Below are 19,173 nucleotides of genomic sequence, written 5' to 3' on the forward strand. Positions count from 1 at the left end.
ACTGCTAATCGATTCATATTCTCAGCATTTATTTTCGGTCATATTAGGATATTTTTTCTTTTATATTTAGATTTTTTTGTATGCTGCCTTTAAATTGAATTTATGTTCTTTAAAAGATAATCTAATATTCATTTTAGCATAGTATTAATGTTTTCAAAAATCGATTTAATGAATTACTTTGATCTTATTTTTGCTGCGTTTACATTGCTTTTAAATTGATATTAATATGAGAATAGTATTTTAGTTGAAATTTAGCATGATTACTGTTATTACATTTTTTCCTTGCTAATCATTTTCATTTTTTTGTAGAAGATAAGCAAATTGTATTTTTGCATTTGATTCATTTGTGTTAGCGTTTTGTTCTTTTAATATGGTAGGCTGATGGTACAACAAATAATACATGTCACATATTCCTTGCAATTGTCAGAGAATCGTGTTTTTTTTAATATAATCTCTCAAATAAAACATACACTGCTTTTAATTTAACGGAAGACTTGAGGTTCATTTGTCGAACTAGCCTGACCTCTGGTGGTCACTTGGATACACTGCAATTTTCTTCCTCTAAACCCCCCTCTCAAAAAACAGTTGGACCAGCTTGTCTCGCGCATTCAATTTCTAGTTTACTAAAGCTAAAGTTACGACCAAGTATTAAGCCCACGTTGTAAACAAAAAAATTTCGAGAATAAAGTTGAAAATTTATGCGTAAAAAGGCGTACATTTACAAGAAAAAAAGGCGTAAATTTACGATGTTATTATGTGACCTTTGGGTCAGGAGGCGGGGTGAGGAAGAGTTAGCCATGCTAATCTGTTTGTGCAACAATTTTTCTCGTAAATTTACGAGAAAAAAGTTGTAATATTAGTTACAATATAAGTTGTAATTTATTGTTGTAATATTTTCAGGAAGCAAGGAAACTTTCCTCTTGCTTGAGGCAAACTTTTATTTACAACGTGGCAGCAAAACTAAACAGTTGAGCACAAACAGATTAGCATGGCTAACCCTTCCTTACCCCGCCTCCTCCACATGCAGAAGGCCAAAGGTCACATAAGCCCCCCCTTTTCATAGCCGTCTCAGGCAGTGCCTCTAACAGAGCTTTTTCTCCGAAATTTACGACTTTCTCATAAATTTACGACTTTATTCTCATAATATTACAACTTTTCTCGTAAATGTAAGACTTTATTCTTGTAAATTTACGACTATTTTCATAATATTACGACTTTTTTCTCGTAAATTTACATCTTTTTTCATAAATTTATGACTTTATTCACGCAAATGTAAGACTTTTTTGTTATCAATTTACAGCTTTATTCTCATAATATTACGACTTCTTTTGTCATAAATTTACGACTCTTTTCCTTGTAAATGTACGATTTTATTCTTGGAATATTATGACTTTACTCTCATAAATTTAAGAGGTTTTTCTCGTAAATTTACATTTTTATTCTTGCAATATTACGACTTTTTTTCTCCGTAAATTTACGACTTTTTTCTCATAAATTTACAACTTCATTCTCGTATTATTACGACTTTTCTCATCATTTTAAAACTTTCTTCTCATAAATTTATGACTATTTTCACAATATTACAACTTTTTTCTCGTAAATTTACATCTTTTTTCATAAATTTATGACTTTATTCACGCAAATGTAATACTTTTTTGTTATCAATTTACAGCTTTATTCTCATAATATTACGACTTCTTTTGTCATAAATTTACAACTTTTTTCTCATAAATTTAAGATTTTTTTTTCTCGTAAATGTACATTTTTATTCTTGTAATATTACAACTTTCCGTAAATTTACAACTTTATTCTCGTAAATGTAAGACTTTTTTCCTCTTAACTTTACGAGTTTATGATAATTCTCCGTGCTAGAAAGTAAACGTGACAGGAGAGGATGTCGTTTTCATCAAAGCTTCATTTATTACACCAACCTAGTGGATCAATGAGACAGTTTCCAAATATCAAACAACACCAACAAGTGTTTATTCATACATTCAGATTGCAGTATTTTTTCTCAGCGTTATATCAAAAGTATAAAATCTTAAAAAGCACCCTTTTTTGTCACAATAGTTCTGCTTCTGTCCAGTCAAAAAAAAAAACCCGCTTTACGACATCCAAGAGTACTGATGACACCAACACTTAGTCTACCAACAAGACAAAGAGAAACGACTGATCCCCGCAGGAAATTGGCACTTTTTGAAAGGAAGCTGTTGCAGGAAACTTGAACTGGCTTTAAGACGACGACAGGACACAAACGCCTCACAAACAACACACAAACAACACATCATCATATGGGATTTCTATATCAAACACCAAAGTGTATCTTGGGAACCTTTTGGCAGTAATGATGGCGTGAAAACAGTGTAAGTGTGTACAGGTGTGCTCTCTGTGACTCAACACCTTCCAACATGCGACGCCCCTTACTCAGAGTCCTTTAAAAATAAAAAAAAGCACGTGCGTCGAAACCTTCTTGCAACCACTCTGATGTGCGCAAGCGCGTGCTACGTTTATCAAACGTATCGTTGGCCACATAAGCCTAGCAAGCCTTTCCGCTAAAAAACAAACAAACGCTTTTATCTCGCCTCCGTGTCTGCTACGGCGACTGTCACGCAAATATTTCATTTTAAAAAAATAGTACTAGTCCTCAGAAGCGTGCATGAGCATAGTTTTACTTGCGGAAATTTTGTAAATATGACAAAAAAAATGATTAAACATTTAAAAAATACACTTAAATCTTCCAGTCACTTTTTCCAAGTGCCTCTATGGTAGTAAAAGACAGCTCCTGCTGCTACTGCGCCTAAAAATACATTTCATAATAAATATATTTGATAGTAATAAACAGTATACAAGGCAGCAGTATTTAGTGGTGAATGCAAACATTATTATTATGCTGGTGCAGCGGAAGTGGGTTGCCATAGAAACTCAGTAGAGAAGAAGCTCACTGGCGCCTCCTGGTGGCTGCGGAGCAAACTGGCCAGTAAGCGAAGGATCCCAGTTTGAGGTTTTGGGAGCTTTGCAGCCTCAGTGCGCGTCCTGCGACCCGGCGTGCGATGAAAGGTAAAAGAAATGAAAGCCACCAGGGTCTTCAGCGCTTGAGTGAAACAAACAACAACGCCAAAAAACACCTCGGGCCCCCGCCCCTCACTTCTCCTTGCTGGCGCTGGACGGCGCCCGGCACGGCCTCCACAGCAGCGGCGCGCTGAAGATGGCGATGATGCCCAGGTTGAGGACCAGGCTGACCACCAGCACCCCGATGGTGCCCAGGAGGGAGGGCGCAGCTCCGTGCGCCACAAGCCACGCCCTCCGCGAGGTCATGTCGGTGATGATGGCCTGCATCTGGAAGTGGGTGGCCACCACGGCGCTCACGTGGAACAGCTGGTGGCTGTGGCCTGCGTGACGGACGACCCCGTCAGTGGAAGTTTGGACAACACGTGAACCAAAGAGGTACGTACCAAAGTAGTCGAAGCGTCCGGGGGCCAGCCTCTCGGGGAGGTGCGAGGTGAAGAGGAAGCAGGTGAGGAGGGCGAAGGAGACCTGGTAGCAGTGGCTGGGCACAGCCTCGCTCGGGCTGCAGCTCCCCCCGCAGCACAGGAGGAGCTACAACAGCGACAACAACAACATGCTGCATTTCTCACTCACACCACAATATTCCAGTCCCATCCACCAGGTGGCGGCCATGCAGAATGCAAACTTATGGAATATTCACAAATATGAATCAGCCATCTGCAAATGTTCCAATACAAAGTACTTTGTTTAAAAAAATAAATACATTTAGTCAATAAAATGTATTATTGAAAATAAAATGCATCAAAAATAATTTAAAAATAATTATTTAAAAATGTAAAATATAAAATGTAATTTATTCATTTAATATATGAAATTTAAAATACATTAAAATCTAATAATTGTAAAAATGAATAATTTATTGACATTTTGATTCAAATTGATTGTAATTGACAAATACAATTACAGAAATGACTCAATAATGACATTTAATCATCATAAAACAATGTCACTTCAAGTATGACAAATGCAAAAAATATCACACGAGTTCAGTTCCCTTTTGCAGACGGCCCATCACTCACCCGGTAGAAAATGGGCACGCTGTCAAAGATGAAGGGAACCACAAAGGCGCTGGTCCTCAACACCTTGCTCTTCTTTGGGGAGTGCACCTCCAAGAACCTGTGAGGACACGGGGGCGCACACGCACACGCACACGCACACGCACACGCAGTTTGATGATGTTGTTTTGCTTGTTGAGACAAGGCTGAAAACAGAGGCAGACAGACAGTACAGCAGGCACAGGATGTTTATTTACTGAAGAGTCTCACCGTGAGTAGCAGGACAGGCTGGTGCAGAACAAAGTGTTGCCAACGGCGATGGGGACAAAGTGCTGGTGAAGCCAACCGTTCACCCAACTGTCGGGCATCACGTAGCAGCCGTAGCTGATGGCACTTCCTGCAAGAAAACAGACACACACACACACACACACACACACACACACACACACACACACACACACCTTTTTTACTGACCATTCACAACTTTATTGCTTAACGTTTACTACTGCAAAATAATACAAATAATAATACTTTTAAATAATAATTACAAAATCATTTTAAGTGCATGCATATACACACATACACATACAGTACATATTATTTGCACCCTTCTAAATACGCTTTCTAACATTATTAGAGCCCTCCAGACATGAAATAACACCCATATAGTCAGTCACGGTTACGCTCTTGTTACCCAACATAGTAGATGTAATCACAGAAAAGAAGACATATTAGACATATTTTCCGTCTCATCAATGTATTGTAATGGCGGCTTTACGTGGCTGTACACTCATACCTGTATTACGCAATCTAGTAGACGTGTGTCACAGTAAATGTGTTCCCTGAGGAACCTTAGTGGTTCAGATTTGGGTTTTATCTATCGTGCATTATGGCCCCACCAGTAGCACACGTTATTACTACTGCGCTGTTGTCAGATGATTTCAACTTGCCTTTCACATGTGATGCTTGTCTCGCACAACATTTACTGACACCTAGTGGCCAATGTGGAATACTACATTCACAATTAGAACGCTGCTTCTGCCGTGTATTTCTATTTGTTCATTTAGACATTTTTATGCTTGTAAATGATTCATTTAGGCAAAGAATAAGCACAATTTGCTTACATATGCACTGTTTTTACACCAAAAATAGGTCACAGTCGATCACAAAACAGCGTGAATTTGTAAAAAAACGCTGCATGAAAGGATACCATGTCGCTAAGCAAAGTTACCAAAACGTCAGAAACACTTTGTGCCAGCACGTTTAACGCAAAGCGAGTGCAAATGAGCTGATGATACGTGTGCACGTACGAGAGATGATTCGCCCAACAACACTCCGTTTGACCCTGAAGGCAACAAGTGGCGATATAAAACCAAATATCATGTGCGTGTTTGCACACGCTGGCCAGGAGGCAGCTTGGAAGAAAAGGAGCGAAGCAAAGTTGCACAAGAAAAAGAAGAAAAGAAGGGCAGGCTGCTCTTTGTTGACTCGCCTGAGGGAAAATAAACACGAATGGTCTTTTATTTGCCGTTTGTTTGAATTTGGAGCACTTTTTCTTGGCTGTAACAAACTCTGGTAGCATAAGTGAGCAGGAGATGACTTTGCTATCTTCTTAACCTGATGACAACACTCCCTGTGCAATATTTCCCAGCAACTTGCTTCTGTTCTCCATGAAAATGCTACAAGCTGGTGACATGAGACATCTTGTCATCCCCTCCACCACAGGTGTCCAAACCTTTTTCCAGCCAGACCCCTGAACCGCTCTGCCTTGTTTCCTCCCCGTTCGTATCACCACGCGCTGCCGCTTGACCACTGCTGTGTACGTGTTCCAGTGTTTACATGCCCGCGTGAAGACCGCTGCGATGCTAACTCTCTCGTGCCGCGGCGCAGAGTGACAGAGAGGTCTGACTTTTTTGGGGGTTTTGCGATGCAAATGTGTTCCTCTTTTGAGTGCGTACTGTTTCGAGAAGCACAACCCTTAACTGAAGAGAACCCAGCGACAAGCCGGAACTATTTTCCTCCACATAGAAAACCGACCGGAACTCGGCTCGCGGGACAAAGTTTGATGGGTACGTCATGCAGCTTCATGTCAACCAACACTAATAGGCTTTTTCACCTTCATCACAAAGCTGAGATGCAGCTTTTTCCTTGTAAAACGACTTCTTAGCGTATCTACTTTACAAAAGATCAAAGTGGCGAAGATGCAAACTTTCATTTTTCGCTACGTGGCCCTCGCTGGAAAAGGTTTGGACACCCCTTGCCCTACTCTTCTCCTGCGGTGTTCCAAATGAAAGCAGCGTTGGTGTTGGTCTCACCCAGGCTGTAGAGGCTGAGGGCGGCATAGTCGAAGAAGTAGCAGATGTGTCGGGACTCTTGGGACATGGTGCTGAAGGTGTGCGCCAGGCAGGAAGTGAAAGGATATATGCAAATGAGCAGCATGTAGACCAGCAGCGGCCAGGTGTAGCTGTCACTCAGGAAGTTCATAGTGGAGCACAGGACGCCCAGCCTCCACAGGAAGTACCTGTGGCAAACGCAAACGTTAACCGGGGTGGGTGCGTGATGTGGCACGAAGAGACGCACTGGAGACACCCACCATGTTGGAAGGAAGTGCGTCCAGATGTTGACCGTCTCGTTGTTCATCTGGAAGCTGCTGAGCACGCAGTCCAGCGCCGAGCTCTGCGGGTGGCGGTACCCGGACATAATGCCGTCCTCACGGAACACCTGAGGAGGACATCAGGTTGGAGGGTGCGGGTAGGAAAAGTTTACACGTCCAAGGTGTCTCCTCCCTCCCACCTTAGGAATCTGATGGATGTCAAAAAGAGGCGGCAGCTTGATGCTGAGCATGTCCGTGGGCAGTCTGATGGCGCCCTTCCCTCTCTGGCACACCTCGCTGAGCCGGGCACGCCCCCCCCGGCAGATGACCAACCACACGGGGTACTCGGACACCGGGATGCGGGCCCCCTCCACCTGGGCGGGGGGCTCCCATCGCAGGCAGCGGCCCCAGCCTTGGCTCCAGCCGCCTCCGACGCCGGCCCCGAGCCCCCGCCACACGGGAAACACTGCACAAAAACACACGGTCATCCGGAGAAGATACGTTATTATATACCAGGGGGGTCAGAAGTCATTTGCAGCTCATTCTAAAAATGTCATTTAGCAAGAGGAAAACTTGAAAAGCCAAAATAGAAAAATGAGTCGTCATTTTAAAAGAATAAAGTCTAAATATTACGAGAAAAAAAACTTCTAACAAGAATAACGTTCCGATGTCATGAGGAAAAAGAATGTGATTTTAGTCGCATAAAGTTGAAATACTAAAGAAAAAAGACGGTATTTTTTAAGCAGTTGTAGTATTATGAGAAAAACTAAACTAAAGTTGTCATTTTTGGAAAATTAGGTTGCGGAAAAAGTTAGAATGTTATGAAAATAAAGTCCAAATATTATGGCAATAAAGTCATAATTACAAGAAGAACATTTACAAGAAGAAAGTTGAAACAGTTTGAAAATCTGGAAAAAATAAATTACAGCTGTAATTTTAGAGGGAAGAGAAAAAAGTAGCATTCTAACGAAAAAAGTGAACATTTTACAAGAATAAACTCTTTACATTAAGAGGTCAAATAATGTCATTTTAGTAGCATAGAGTTCAAAAATTAAAGAAAAAAAAGTACTTTTTTAAAAAGTCGTAGTAGTATGAGAAACAAACAAAACAAAACAAAGTTGTAACTTTTGGAAAAAAGTTATAATTTTATGGAAATAAAGTCAGGATGCGCTGATCAGGGTTTTCCTCCATGAGTGAGATCGGCCAACACCGATACCGATCACATGGATTTACTGCTGTCAAAGCATTCATGATGAGTGCTACTGACCAACGCCCCCGTTAAACAATCGCAAGGGCCCCTGGCAAATGGGTCATTATTAATAAATAAACTTTTGGCCGTACAGTTTAGTTTTCTTGCCTTTACTTGTGTGAAACCAATTTGGTACCATTTGCCACAAACCTGATTGTATTTGATGCATGTTTAGGAGTAACACGAGTACATGGCAGGGTTTCCCTGAAGATTTTCTGAAGCTGTGGTGGGGGGCTGCATTGGAGTGTGGACTGCCGCTGCAGCGTCTACAATTTTTTTAAATTATAACAAATAACAATGTTTATAACTTATTTATTTATTGATTAACTTATTAAAAACCTGCAGAACATGAAGGGAGAACATTGTAAAACTGCTCATTTAACTGTACTTTATTTACAAAGTACATCCCCACACATTGTGCCCATTTATCATTAAAGCTGAAGATGAAAGATGAGACAGGCAGCATTTTGACAGGTGAGAAACACTATTGAATTCAAGAGATAACTCCTTGCGATGAATTATGCTGTATAAAGGCATTCGTTGGCTTTACATTATTTCCTATGGGAAATATTGCTTTGGTTTTCGTACAGTCGGAGCTACGGCAGTATACAGATTGCATCGTGGTTTACGTAAGAGCCTGACATGAGGCTGAGAGGTGGCTTGTTCTCGTGTGTGTGTCTGCTGCTGACAATTATGTCAGGAATGTTGTGGCCTGAGAATCCAATCTTCTACTAAAATGATGCTGGGAGTCACGGTGGCGGCGATGGAACACTGATAAGATGGCAAAAGACAGAGCAAAAGCCGTTTTAACAAGAATGCCAGATGTGAGTACAAAAAGAAACACACAATGACTAATGTATTTCTCTTGGACATTATATAATAAAGTATCCGACGGAAACACATGGCAGCTCCACTCCAATCCTGCAGGGGGCGGTCTTTCTCTTTCTCTGTCATTTACCAGCACTTTGCACGCACGCAACCTCCATTCAAATCACGCATGGAAAACATCACATTTCCAGTAAAACAGTCAAATTCCCTGGTACATTGTAACGTGGTTAACAAATGAAGGATGAATGGATGACAAATATGAGCAGCAGCTACTTTTTGCATTCATTTGTGCTTTCGCCCACAGCGCAAACTTATGCAAAGTTTCACAGCCATCTCGCGTTGCGATGATCGCTACAATCATCCCGCAAAGGCAAAAACATCACAGTGTGGAGGGAACTATGGCGCTTGGCGGAGGTCTGCACTCTGAGTGCTTTTCTAGTTCTCCATAAAATGGATTCTTTGGTCATATTTTTGGGTGCGTGGAACAGATGAATTGGATTTCCATGATTTCCTACAGGAAAAATGGCCTCCGTTTTGGAATAAATAATGAATAAATAATAGCAAAAACCGAGGTAGCACGGTATTTTGTTAGTTTATTATACAGTAAGGTTGTAATATTAACAACTGTTTACTTGAATAATTTGTTGCTTCTAACCGTACTAGATTGTTACTAGTTATTATCATTTGAAAATGTTATGACAGCCAGTGGAATAAATATGGTGTACTGTACATGCTCATAGAAACTCGCTGGTCCAACAGGTTGTCAGAGGAACCCTGAGGCCGGATGGTAATTGGTGTTCAAACAACCAAAGCATGTCATCAGCATCCGCCTTCCACAGACGTGTCAGGACAGACACGGCATCTGGCGTCTCATGAGAGAGGAGGGGCCCGGCTCCGCCTCCGTGGCGGCGTGGGTAGCGAGGGCATGGGCGCTCACAGCTGCGAGCCTCGGCCTCTTAGGCCGTGACAAAGTCAGCTTTGTGGACACACAAGCGAGCACGGACACAAGCGCTGCATTCAGCAGCGCCCGGCAAACAAGTTGCACTGCTGCTGCTGCATGGTGATGACGGTGATGATGATGATGATGATGATGACAGCAAAAAGTGCAGGAATGTGACTGCAAGTCATCATTTTCATGTTCTAACTGTCACTTTGGAGGAGTGACTTTAGGCGTGATGTGGCGGCTGCTTTGAATGCTGCTTGCACGCATGCAAAGTGCTGCTAAATGACTGAATGATGACATCATACTTACATTACTTGCATCCATGTGACTGTGCTCCGGACGCTTCATTAGGTACGCCTGAGGTATATCCCTTGTCTGTTGCGGTTAATTGGCTCCAGACCCCAACATGATAAGCGAATACTGGATCCGCGAAACAGGATTCCACATTTATAAATTGATTATTTTCGTAGTTAAAGCACAGAAAACCTTTTTACAACCTTCTAAATACGTTTTTTAACATTATTAGAGCCCTCTAGACATGAAATACCACCCCAGTCACCTTTACGCTCCTATTACCTAATGTAGTAGACATAATAAACCTAAATAAGACATTTCAGATGTAAAAAAAAAAAGACTTGTACTCGCCAGATTTAGAGAGACTAATCCATGCCTTTGTCTCCAGCAGGCTAGACTAGGTACTGTAACGGCCTTCTCACCGGGCTCTCTAAACGAGCTGTAAAACAGCTGCAGTGCATCCACAATGCTGCTCCTTGAGTCCTGACTAGAACCAGGAACCATGAGCATATTAATCCAGTACTCAGGTCTCTGCACCGGCTTCCTGTCGCTGAGAGAATAGACTTTAAAACAGCTTTGCTTGCGTACAAGTCTTTTCATCTCGGACATGTTAGAAACACATGAACCATCTCGGGCTCTGAGAAGCCCAGGGAGGGGTCTCCTGCGGGTGCCCAGAGTCAGGACTAAACACGGTGAGGCTGCGTTTCAGTTTTATGCTGCCAAAATCTGGAACAGTCTTCCAGAAGATGTGCGACAATCCTCAACTTTGGCAATGTTCAAATCCAGGCTGAAGACGCTTCTATTCAACTGTGCACATGACAACTCAACTATTTTATCTGCATTCTTCATTCTAAATGATTTTTGGCTTTATGGAATGAATGATTTATGGAATTTTACGTAATGATTTTAGAAAGATGTTATGTTTTTATGGAATGACTTTATGAAGGATTTTACCCTTCTTTTCTGTAAAGCACTTTGTGTATGAATTGTGCTCTATAAATGAAGTTGTCTTGCCTTGCCTTATTCGTGTGCGTTGCTGTAAATGCGTTCCGGTGGCGCGGACAGGAAGTGATGTTGGGGGTTAAGAGTTGAGTTTTAGGTCGGCGTGGGTTACAGCTGCAACAGTAGCCCGTGTTAGGGATTATTGTGCCTGTTGTGAGGTCATTCAAACCTGCAACGGCTATTTTCTACTGTGGGTTCCTAATATGCTCGTACAGGCATGCAAACACATACTGAGACAAGTGGAGCTGCACACGTCTTCAACACCCTCTACTGGTAGCACTAGTAAATACAATAACAGACACATACAACAGAGCACCGATAGATCACTCGAATACACCACAAGGACGCAGAAGACAATGCAAGTTCATACACTGTTAAAAAATATATATGCAAAATTGTACTTAAAAAATCCGCAAAACAGCGCATCCGCAAAAGGTGAACCGCGATGTAGTGAGGGAACACTGTAACACTACGCTGTCAGGGCCCGTCACGGACAACATTCTAGTCTACACGCAAGTTTTAGAGAGCGTATTACAGCGTTTTAACGTATACGTTGCATCTCTGTGAGATAAACAGAGAAGATGTTATATAAAATGTACTTTAGTCCCTTGTATTAAAGGACAACTGCATTTTGGGGGGGAATTTTGCCCATCATTCACAATCCTTATGTGAATCATGAACACATATTTCTTTCCCTTTTCTGTGCATTCTAACGAGAGAAAACGAGTTAGTATGAGCCAGCTAACAATGCACGTCATGGGAGGTACCTATTGGCTAACAAAAAACCCTCAAAAAAACGCCAACAGTGTTGCATTTACATAACTGACCTGTATGTTAACCAAGCTACAGCGATACTGTTATTGTAGCTGCTAACTGGCGGAGTAACATGACGCCTCGGTAGCCGCAAGTGTCAGCGTCACTCACAACGCCTCAATCAACTGCAACGGGACAGAGTGGATACTACTGGCTCTAAATTTCGCTACGAAGACTCTCGTTGCTCGTTTGCTGTCAGCATTTTTTACCTGAGGACTGGAGCACAAGTCTTGTGCTAGAAGACACAGCCATCCCAATGAGAGCTTCTTGAATCGTATTTATGTTCATGTACAGTATATAAGCTGTGTATATTAATTCTTTGTTTTCATATATCGGTCGGGCTCTGGTGTGTACCAAAAAAATCTGATTGTGAATACATGCACCCAGGGTGAACCGGGACAAAAAATTTGCACTGGACTTTTGGATCAAACCCATGCCCTCAGCTTTGAAAGGTAGCAGCTGTACCATTACACTGACAGGAGAGCGGGTAAATTCTGTAATTTCATTCTCTAATTGGTGACAGAGCCGCGGGCTGACTTGAAGCTCCATGCGTGCATCCCAGCAAAAATGCACATCCTTTCCGCATTAGCCGAGAATGCGCTCCCTCCCCATTTCCTATGAATCGATGACATTTGCAGACGAGTGGCGCTCTTTTCTTCAGTCTTCCTGCCAGCCGCAGAGTGAGCGTTACGAGGCGTGTCATGTGTTTGGTTCCCCTTTCTGGCTGGAATGTTTGCGTAAAGGTGTTCCTCCTCTGCACCTGGACTTCCCCACACATGAAAGCCACAGTTACCCAACAACCCAACCAGCACGTGTTCTGCTCTTCAACATGACACACACAAAAAAGGTTATACAATCAGTCTTGAATGAACCTTATCATTAGCTTATTAATTCATCTTATTCGATTAACCTGCACAATCAGAGCCGATACAAGAGCTGTTGCTAAAATATTAACTTGCACAAAAAGACTCAATTTACGATATTTTATTTATATATTGTAGAAAGTTGTAGTTTTTGACTACATTGTGTACTATTTTATTGGCTTTTCTGTGATACTTTTGTTTATACTATAAAGCCAGAACTATGCAGTTTTTACATGTGGTCTATTTGTTCAAATTTGACATGAAAATGTATATATTTTCATACTAATGTATTTGTTGTTTTCATGAGCTTCTTAAGCCACATTAAAAATCATTAAAATATATAAATAAGACAATGGTAGAAAATGAAGAGATAAAATGAATATATTATACATTAAAAAAAAATAAGAATTGTATTATATTATATTATTAAATATTATAGCAAAACAACAATAATAAAATATGAAAAATACTAAATGATAAAATAAAAATCTGCCGCAATGTGAAGCAAATATTTAAAAAATTAAAAAGTAAAAGTGCCAGTTACCAAATACAAGACTTTCATACTTTCATGAAACGTTCAATCGGGGTCCAATACTAAACTATTGATTGAATGGTGAAGATGGGACACAAACATGGCAAAGTGCCTCGATGTCATCGTTTGCATCTTGTTTGCCTTTTATTGGGCTTAATATCGTACCTTTCGTTTTATCCATCCATCCATTTTCTATGTCGCTTATCCTCATTCGGGTCGTGGGGGTATGCTGGAGCCTATCCCAGCTCACTTCAGGCAAGAGGTGGGGTACTCCCTGGAATGGTGGAAAAGCATGCATCTCTCTAGATTGAGAGTGTTGTAATTTTAAACAAAACGGAGAGATATTACAAATCAACATTTAGGGATGCGTGTCTTTGATTGTGGGATAGGTTCCAGCATACCCGCGACCCGAGTGAGGATAAGCTGCATAGAAGATGATGGTTGGTTGTTTCTGATTGGAAAGTGGCATCACGGCAAAACCCACACACGGACTTGTTTTTTTCCCCACTGGGATTGTCACGCAAACATCCACTCACGTAAAAATATCTGTTTTTCCTTTCATATTTGCGTTTTTTTTCAATATAAATAATAAAGTGACTAATCATTGCGTCATCAGTGCAGCTGTGGAATGGGAGTGGAACACAAGTTGCCATGGGAGTGTGGAAAACATCTCCAAAACTGAGAAAAAGCCCATAAACATTGTGATTTGGACAGGCGACTTTTCAAGAGTAAAAACATGTCAATCATATGAAGCTCATTCCCATAGTCAACATTCCTGGAAGCCCACGCGTGAGTTTTTGTTTTTTTTTACGACTTCCTCCCTACACTTTCCACCAATTACCCCCCCGTCCCCGCTTGGAAAAAAGAAACAAAAAAACTTAACGAAATGAAGCTATTTCAAGAGGATAATAGCTAAACATAATCTTGTCATCATGTGTCCCCGCACGCGCCTTTTGTCACAATACTTCCGGGTCCACTTACCGCGGCTGTCGGCCATCACCTCCCTCGCTTTCCGGTCAAAGATGTTTGGAGACAACCTGGCACCTCTTCTCCTTCCTTCGTTTCCCCTCCTCTTTCCGCGGTGTTTGTGTCTGTCCACTTTTTTCTTCTTCTTCTTCTTCTTGTGGAGTCTCCGCTGTGGTCCCCGTCCTAGCGTCAGCCAATAGGAAGCGAGCTGGCGACACACGTGACCACACGAGGAGCAGCAACAACAACACGAGCCACGTGTGTGCGCGCTGCTCGCATCACAACGCAGACAGTGGCGCGTGCACGCCCCATCATAGAATTCCTGAACTGCCGCAGGGACACGTTGTCTTCGGAATGTTGCACATGACGTCACCACTTCTGCCATTTCACGATTGGTGATTGAAATGGGAATTAAACAGAGGAGCTATCAAACAGTCCAATAAGGACAAGAAAATATCGGGACAGCATGTTGGCTAAAGCCAATGTGTTTCAGCTCATTTGACAGCTTTGAAATGAACGGCATAGACAACGTGAGCGCCTCAAGTGGATTGCCACACAGATCGTACAATCCGGAATTGGACTGAGCATCAAAGATTTAATTTAATGATAGTTAAGAATGCTAAAAAAAAACAAACCCTGCAACTTCACACACGGCCGCGGGCCTTTGCCATTTTTCAACAAAGTTAAGATTCAGTCCTTTAACGTTTTTCCTTTCGATATCAACTGTGGCTAACTTTTTTTTTTTTACGCTAAAAATTTGACTAAACTCAAAACTTCGCAATTTGAACTGCATGACGGTGCATGAGATGTCAGCGCACCACAGGCCACCGAGCATTCATTTGCGTCATCATTAAATTAAAATTAAATGAAAGCTAAGACAAGACCGTTTTAATGATTTTAGGGTTCACGGGTAATGGTGGTTACCTAAAAAACCTGCAATGTGACACACAGGCCTTTGCAATTTGTCAATAAAGTTACAGTAAGACCGAAAAAATGCTTAAAAATGTGCTAAAATTTTACGTCGCGCAAAATTTTTACACATTTTTCTATCAACTTCATTGACAAAAAATGACAAAAGCCTGTGTGTCGTGTTGCCGTTGTCATTTCTCACTAAAGTTGTAAACACTAAAAAAAAAAAAAAAAAAAAAATTCCTGTCTGTACAACTTTATTGACAACTCACAAAGGCCTGTGGCTCAATAAAGTTAAGACTGAAAAAATGCTTTAAAATGTGTTCAAATCTGACGCCGTGCAAAATTTTAAAAAATTCTGTACAATTTACAAATTTTCATCTACAACTTCATTGACAAAAATGACAAAGGCCTGCATGTTGTGTTGCCTTTGTCATTTCTCAGTAAAGTTGTCAAGACTCGAAAGAAAATCTGTAAACCCTTTCTTGGTCTTCCCAACTCTATTGACAAATGACAAAGGCCTGTGTGTCAATAACACTGTAAAGACCAAAAAGAAAGTAAACATTTTTAAGCAGACACATGACAATTTTTTTTTTTTTAAATATGCCCTTTTTTTCAGCCTTTGCAACTTTATTGACAAAGGTCCATGTGTCATGTTGTAAAAACTAAGAAAATGTTTAAGCCTTTTGTCGGCCTTTAGAACATTATTGAGAAATGACAAAGACCTGTGTGTCAATAAAGTTGTTATGAATTTTAAAAAAATGTTTAAAAACGAGTTTAAATTTTAAGTTGAGCTCAATTTTTACACATTTTTCATAGTTTACAATTTTATTTGCAACTACAACAAACACCCAAACATTTTTACGAGGACACATGATGACAAAAAAAGTAAAAAAAATTGTGTTTTTTTTTTCAGCCTTGACAACTTTATTGACAAAATATGCCAAAGGCCTTTGTGTTGTGTTGTTTTTGTCATTTCCCAATAAAGTTGCAAAGACTAAAAAAATGTTTACTTTTTTTTTTATTCGGTCTTTACAACTTTGACAAATGACAACGGCCTGTGTGTCAATAAAGTTGTTATGACTGAACAAATGCTTAAGTGTGTTAAAATTTTACACTAAGCTAAATTTTAACACATTTTTCTTTACAATTTATTTTACAACTACAACAAACACTACAAACATTTGAGGACATGATGACAAAAATGTTTAAACATTTGTAAGTTTTTTTTTTACAACCTTTATAACTTTATTGACAAAAAATGGCAAAGGCCTGTGTGTTCTGTTGCATTTGTCATTTCTCAATAAAATTGTAAAGACTGAAAAACCGTATAGCATTTTTTTTTCAGTCTATACAACTTTATCACGAAATGACAAAGGCCTGTGTGTCGTGCTGCATTTGTCATTTGTCTGAGACTGAAAAAAAGACTATTTCTCACTACGTGTGTGGTCCAGTCCAGTCAGGACGGAACCAGGCGGAAACAATCGCATACCGAATCTGAACACACCATAATTTTTTTTTTTTTTTTTTTTTTAAGTACTCACACATGAACTCCAAGCAGGCCAGACATTTCCCCAACGCCAGCACGGACCTCTGCACGGGCATCTCTCAGGTTGGTCAGAAGGTCACTTGAAGTCACTCATCCTGCATGCCCCCACGGCCCGGTGCCCACGAGCCCACCGCCTTCTCCAGCCTTGGCTTCACCTTTAGCGTGCAGAAGAAGAAAAATGGAGCAGAAAAAGTGGTGCCAGTCGCCGTTCAAGTTGGCACCGACCCTTGCTGTCAGCTGATTGGATGCCCTCCCCACTCCCTCCTCCCCCGTGTGCTGTGGATCAGTGGTGGGCAAAAGGCCCGGCGGAGGACAAAGAATGGAGACCCAGTTTGAGAGGCTGAAGAAGGGGGGGTGGGGGGAGCCTCCTGTAAAAACTCAACACTGATGATTAGATATGACAGGAACAGATTATAAACACACACAAAAAGAATGATCTGGCTATTAGAAATGTACATTAATTGCAAATATTTAGCATTTTGGCTCATATAGACTAGAGCCCAAGGGAATACCGCCCCCTTGTGGTCCATGTGAAGACACCTCTATTAACAAATGAAGTCGACGAGAAAATGGCACATCTTTGTCAAAATTGAGGAAGAAACACCCTTTAGTCCTATATTGATGCAATTCACATTTTTTAAAAGGTACTAAATACGGATGAACCCCCAAAATGTCAAAAATGATCATACTTTGTTAAGAGCTGTAAGCTGTACAGCTCTTAGTCTTGCAAATGAGGTGAAGGCAGGGCCGAGCCAGAACAATAGATGCTAACAAGCCAGTATCAGAGTCGTTCATACCCAATTCAGGGAGCGACACTTCCCTTTTATCGGAGGTGTTAATAACAGGATAGGATTATACCACTACTCCGCCCAGGCTTAGTGTAACGAACCAATAGGAGGAGGGTGTTGGCACACCAATTCTGCCCACTCTTACTGTATTTAAGGCCTAAGCTACCAGCACTTATTAGTTCGCTGACGAAGCTCTTCGGATGAGGAGCGAAACGTCCGACACCTTCTTCACAGAAGTACAGATGACGTCTCAAGAAGCCTTTTCCTCGTTGGACAACTCCTGTACGACTGAGAGCCTACACAGACACATACTTTGTTAATGTATACATGTTAATGTATTAAATGCAGATTGTACATACAGACTATATATATATATATATATATACATACACATCCATATACATATATATATATATACATATATATATATATACACACACATATACATATACATACATACACACACACACACATATATACCTTGTGATCCTATATTGAGGTCTCCGGTGCAGCGAGCCTACGCATGCGATATCACGTCCTCTTGTGGCCAAACTGAAAACAGCTGCAAATGCATTTTAATATTCATGAACCAAACATGTCAAAATGTGTCAAAACTGAAAGAGGAAAATACGCCTTTTGGCCCATATTGAGGTGGTAATTAATTGATACCTGAATTGTCTAGATGGCCTGTGGGGTGACGTGAGAGTGACCACGGCCACCGACTCCTTGGTTACCACGGCCACTCATGCTACTACAGAGAGATTCCATTAATAACAGATTTATGTGCTGAATCACGCCTAAGATTTAAGTCAAAGTCAAGAGTGAGAAAACCTGGCCGGAAAAGACCAAAGTAATCAAGGAAAACTTACCTAGCTCTTTTATTGACAGCTCCTCCACACGTAAAGTTGTGTGCTGCAGTGAAAAGTGTCCAAGCGGAAACGGCGGTTAGGCTGAACTAATGTTCTGTGCCACAGACACGTGTTTGTCCAAATTGTCCCCCAGCCGTGGGTCAGGCTACTGGGGTGGCCGGAGAGTGAACAAGGGTGGCCAAGGTCACCCCGTAGCGCCACAAAAGTCAAAACTAGTATAAAATCAAAGGGGAAAAAACTATAAAGTGCTACAAAAACAGAAAATGTTAAAAACTTCACAAATGTCACAATGCTAGACATGTGTTCCACACATTAAAACATGCTATAAAATAGTACTACCATAATCCAAAAGTACAGTATCTGCATTAGGATACATTTCTGTAAATAATGGCGTTTGAGTTATATATTGCCTCACATTTCTCAGTTTGCACTTACTGTATATATGTTATCAATATTTGTGTCACATTAATGGATTCATTGGTGTCAGAGTTAATATTAAATTCTATTGATTTTTTAAAACATAGCCGTGCGCTTAACATAATGAGCATGGCGTGCAGATCAAGACGTCAATATTCACTGCGGTCTATTCTGGAAATATTTGTGCAGACAGTTGAATTATTTAAATGAATCCTTTATTGTTCAATGCATGACCACACACATATGCTCTTCGTTTTCTTTTTGCACGGTGCATGATGGGACACTCACTATGGAGACAGTGATGTACAGTGATTGGGGGGGGCTACAAAGAGGTCCAAATACAACCCACATTCCACAGGGGAGGAGTCGTCCCACACCCACCGTCCTCCTCTTCTTCTAAATGTGACACTTTGATAAATAAACGGCACTGATCAGCGGCTCCAGCCTTTCCAGTACACGTTCTTGCCTAACAAATCCAGGCTTACACACCAAACGCA

At 41.0% G+C, this 19,173-nt stretch overlaps 1 protein-coding gene across 2 annotated transcripts; it reads right to left on the reverse strand.

Annotated features, from left to right (window-relative positions):
- Positions 1-1,903: 1,903 nt before the first annotated feature.
- Positions 1,904-18,334, reverse strand: paqr6 (progestin and adipoQ receptor family member VI). 2 transcript variants are annotated; one of them, XM_054780743.1, is made up of 9 exons: positions 17,871-18,334; positions 16,598-17,686; positions 6,855-7,120; positions 6,655-6,782; positions 6,377-6,582; positions 4,332-4,458; positions 4,086-4,182; positions 3,453-3,597; positions 1,904-3,389 (listed from the first exon to the last, which is right to left on the reverse strand). In XM_054780743.1, the coding sequence occupies exons 2-9, from the start codon at positions 16,656-16,658 to the stop codon at positions 3,142-3,144; spliced, it is 1,278 nt and encodes a 425-aa protein (XP_054636718.1). In that variant the 5' UTR covers positions 16,659-17,686; positions 17,871-18,334; the 3' UTR covers positions 1,904-3,141. The 2 variants fall into 2 exon arrangements, with proteins under 2 accessions (XP_054636718.1, XP_054636717.1); XM_054780742.1 differs by lacking the exons at positions 16,598-17,686; positions 17,871-18,334 and adding an exon at positions 14,160-16,587.
- Positions 18,335-19,173: the final 839 nt, after the last annotated feature.

The sequence above is a fragment of the Dunckerocampus dactyliophorus genome, chromosome 7 (assembly GCF_027744805.1).
Source record: "Dunckerocampus dactyliophorus isolate RoL2022-P2 chromosome 7, RoL_Ddac_1.1, whole genome shotgun sequence".
Taxonomy (NCBI): Eukaryota; Metazoa; Chordata; class Actinopteri; order Syngnathiformes; family Syngnathidae; genus Dunckerocampus; species Dunckerocampus dactyliophorus.

Bases quoted from the DNA above. Each gene is read 5' to 3' on its own strand.
- paqr6 (XM_054780742.1), bottom strand. From the start codon at position 14,529: ATGGCAGAAGTGGTGACGTCATGTGCAACATTCCGAAGACAACGTGTC. The intron at 4,183-4,331 runs GTGAGACTCTTC...GTGTCCTCACAG, and splicing joins AGCCTGTCCTGCTACTCACG to GTTCTTGGAGGTGCACTCCC. The intron at 3,598-4,085 runs GTGAGTGATGGG...TCGCTGTTGTAG, and splicing joins GCGTGCCCATTTTCTACCGG to CTCCTCCTGTGCTGCGGGGG.